This window comes from Monopterus albus, unplaced genomic scaffold, assembly GCF_001952655.1.
Source record: "Monopterus albus unplaced genomic scaffold, M_albus_1.0 scaffold128.1, whole genome shotgun sequence".
NCBI lineage: Eukaryota > Metazoa > Chordata > Actinopteri > Synbranchiformes > Synbranchidae > Monopterus > Monopterus albus.
In genome coordinates, this window is record NW_018128008.1 from 129,160 (window position 1) to 132,146 (window position 2,987).

At 42.9% G+C, this 2,987-nt stretch overlaps 1 protein-coding gene across 2 annotated transcripts in view; it reads left to right on the forward strand.

Annotated features, from left to right (window-relative positions):
• Nucleotides 1–2,987, forward strand: part of nt5dc1 (5'-nucleotidase domain containing 1) — a 76,129-nt gene that overhangs the window by 65,398 nt on the left and 7,744 nt on the right. For both annotated transcript variants that reach the window (XM_020612886.1, XM_020612887.1), the window contains one exon: nucleotides 1,019–1,140. In XM_020612886.1, the coding sequence (XP_020468542.1) occupies nucleotides 1,019–1,140 (122 nt within the window). The remainder of the gene's footprint in view (nucleotides 1–1,018; nucleotides 1,141–2,987) is intronic.

Below are 2,987 nucleotides of genomic sequence, written 5' to 3' on the forward strand. Positions count from 1 at the left end.
TCCCCCGGAGGAGCTGGAGGAAGTGTCTGGAGAGAGGGAAGTCTGGGCATCTTTGCTTAGACTGCTGCCCCCGCGACCCGGTTCCGGATAAGCGGAGGAAAATGGATGGATGGATGGAACTACAGTGACTGTGTTGGACTCTGAGTACTGCCAAAATGCAGATAACCTATAGTCAGCACTGCGCATGAACAAACGGTGATGGATGCAGGTTTAATAATATCAGGATGGGCAGTGTGTGACTCCACAGATGCACTAAGGTGTTAAACAACACCTAAGCGTAATCAGTTCATGAGTTCATTTATCTTCACATTGGTATTAGTTTTTATTTATTAATGAAACCTGTCATACATTGCTATAACTTTTGTTTTTAAAATTTACTTTTACTTAGTTTTCCTGTTAATTTTGTCTCAATTTCATTGTGGAAATAGGGTGGTTAACAATATTCTTTGGTAAAAGTTATTGATGAAATTAACTATGCACAGTAAGATAGAGTTAAAAAAGATAAGCACAGCATTCAATGACAGCATTTCCCAAAATAACTATAGATCTATAACAAGTGGTTCCTGATGATTCATAAAGACTAAAGCCAGCTTGCAGTAGCAAATATCATTATATGTTATTGTTGCTGTCGTGGTTGCCAATCTTTTATTCCTTGAATATCATATAATTGTTAGAGCCCTGAGGACATAAACTGTCGTTTAAAAAAGAGCAAAATCTGAAGAATAGTTTTATTTTTGTATACGTGTTAATGAACAAATGACCTCTGGGATTCAACCTTTTGATCCCCAGGAGGGTTCCTGACCCATAGATTAGGAACAGCTGTTTTACTGGGAATAGTGGAAGCAGTCTCACTGTCCTTATTATTCACACTCTGCCTCTGCTGCTCTGTTTCCCTGTGGCCCTGCTGCTGTGGTGAGGTTTGGTGCTGGATGACTGGAGGCTGTGTGGTCATGTAGCAGCTGACTGTTTGGTTTAACTGTGGGGAGCGAGTAGTCTGACTTTATTTCTTTTCATTCAGTGAACGACGTGGAGGAGAGCGAGGGGCTCCCGTCGCTTGACAAACCCGGTTGGTACTCCCAGGGCAACTGGCCGCACCTGCACAAGCTACTCAAGACCATGACGGGGAAACCAGAGCCCAAGGTAGGCCAGCCACCTTTTATATTACAGAAGCAAGCAGTCAGACCTCGGGCTGAAGGACATCTCTGGCTCACTTTGAGGTTGACCAACTTTGGTTTTTGGCAGAGGCTGAAAGAGATTAGAGATTCATGATAAATCAGCTCAGGGGGATTCACACTGGTGTGATAGAACGTGGCCCTTGGCATAACTGTCGACGCAGTTCCCATGTACCAGCATGCTGCGAGTTCACTGATCAAAGAAGACAAGTAATGCAGCCAGCTCCCCTCATTCTTACATACAGCACAGCCCATTCTTAGGACAGTTCAGCTTACTTGCTAAAAGCAAGGTTGCATTTTTCTGGAGTCTTGCTTATTAGAGTTATATAAATTCTGATTTCAGGATCTAAATACTATATCACCTTTGATTTTGGCTGGTATTTGTTGTATTACAAGTTTTTCAAATATATTTTACAGAGCTATAAAACATAAAAAAACATTCAGCAAAAACCAGGCACAGAACATCATGAAATACAAATAGAAGGATTAAAAAAAGAAAATCAGTCACATTAACCAGGAAAAACTTATTCATCTGAGCCCTCAGTATTTTGAACCTGAGCCAAGCACAAAAACCTAGAACAGACAGTCCACTGAAAGCTCCTTGGCATATGGCTTTATGTGGAGAATGAAAGCTCTTGTAGTTTTCCCATACTGGAATGTCATATCTGAATTTAATTTGACTGCTTTGGCTGCTTTTAACTCTCTCCATGTCAAAAAGTCATGTTAACCTTGGTTTTTGATCTTTCTTTGTCCACTGTCTGTGCAAAAGAGCATGACCCCTCTGGTCTGACAGCACCATTTTGGACTTTTAGCTGCCGAGGGCCCCTCCATGTCTGGCTGTTTGAAATGACTACTCAAGGTCAAAAACCACTTACTGTAGCTTTCACTAGGTGGTAGGTGTGGCTAATTTATGGACTGGATTTTGACAACACAGGATGGTAAATGGACTGTATTTTATATAGCGCATTTTTCACAGTGTGTTGCACTGGCCAAAGCGCTTTACAGGAGATCATACACCATTCACACACCGATGACGACAAGGCTGCCACACAACAGCGCTAGTCAAGCCACCGGGAGCAATTCGGGGTTTAGTGTCTTGCTCAGGGACACTTAGGCATGCGGGGAGACCGGGAGTCGAACCACCAACTTGCTGGTCAGAAGACGACTTGCCCTACCTCGTGAGCCACAGCCACGAAGAGAGAAAAACTGGAATAACAACAGAGAGGCTGCAGGCAGACAAGTGGCATAGAGAGGAATAGTATAATGGAGAGAGACCACATTCTGTCCCATTTTTATTTGGTTTATCAGACAATGTGTGTCTTAATTAATGCACCTTTAAGTTGACTTTAAATTCATTTTGCTGTGTCACATTCTGGTGTGACAGAGCTCTAATCAGGAAGTTGCAAATGAATGTTACTTCACTGATACTTCATTGGTCTACCTTCCAACCATGCTCAGGTTTGGAGCAGGTAATATCTCTGGTACTGTAGCAGTGACATTTCAAAACTGTAACGATTGTTGCTATCATAGCATGTCGCAGGGCTAGGAATCATAACTGTTATAAAACCTGACTGATCAGGCACATTCAGAAGTCTACCTAGCAGTAACTCATCATCATCCACATCTCCAACTCCTCTCCCCCTCCTCCCTGTCCTTAGCTCAGTGCCCCAGCTCTTCTGCTGGTCTCACTGAATTCAGTGTCAGTCAGCACTTATAGCTGCTCTAAACACTTCTCTGGGGTGACCTGAGGTGCTCTGTGTTTTCACTTCTCTCCACTTTCACCCGACAGGACTTAATGCAGATGGACTAAATAGA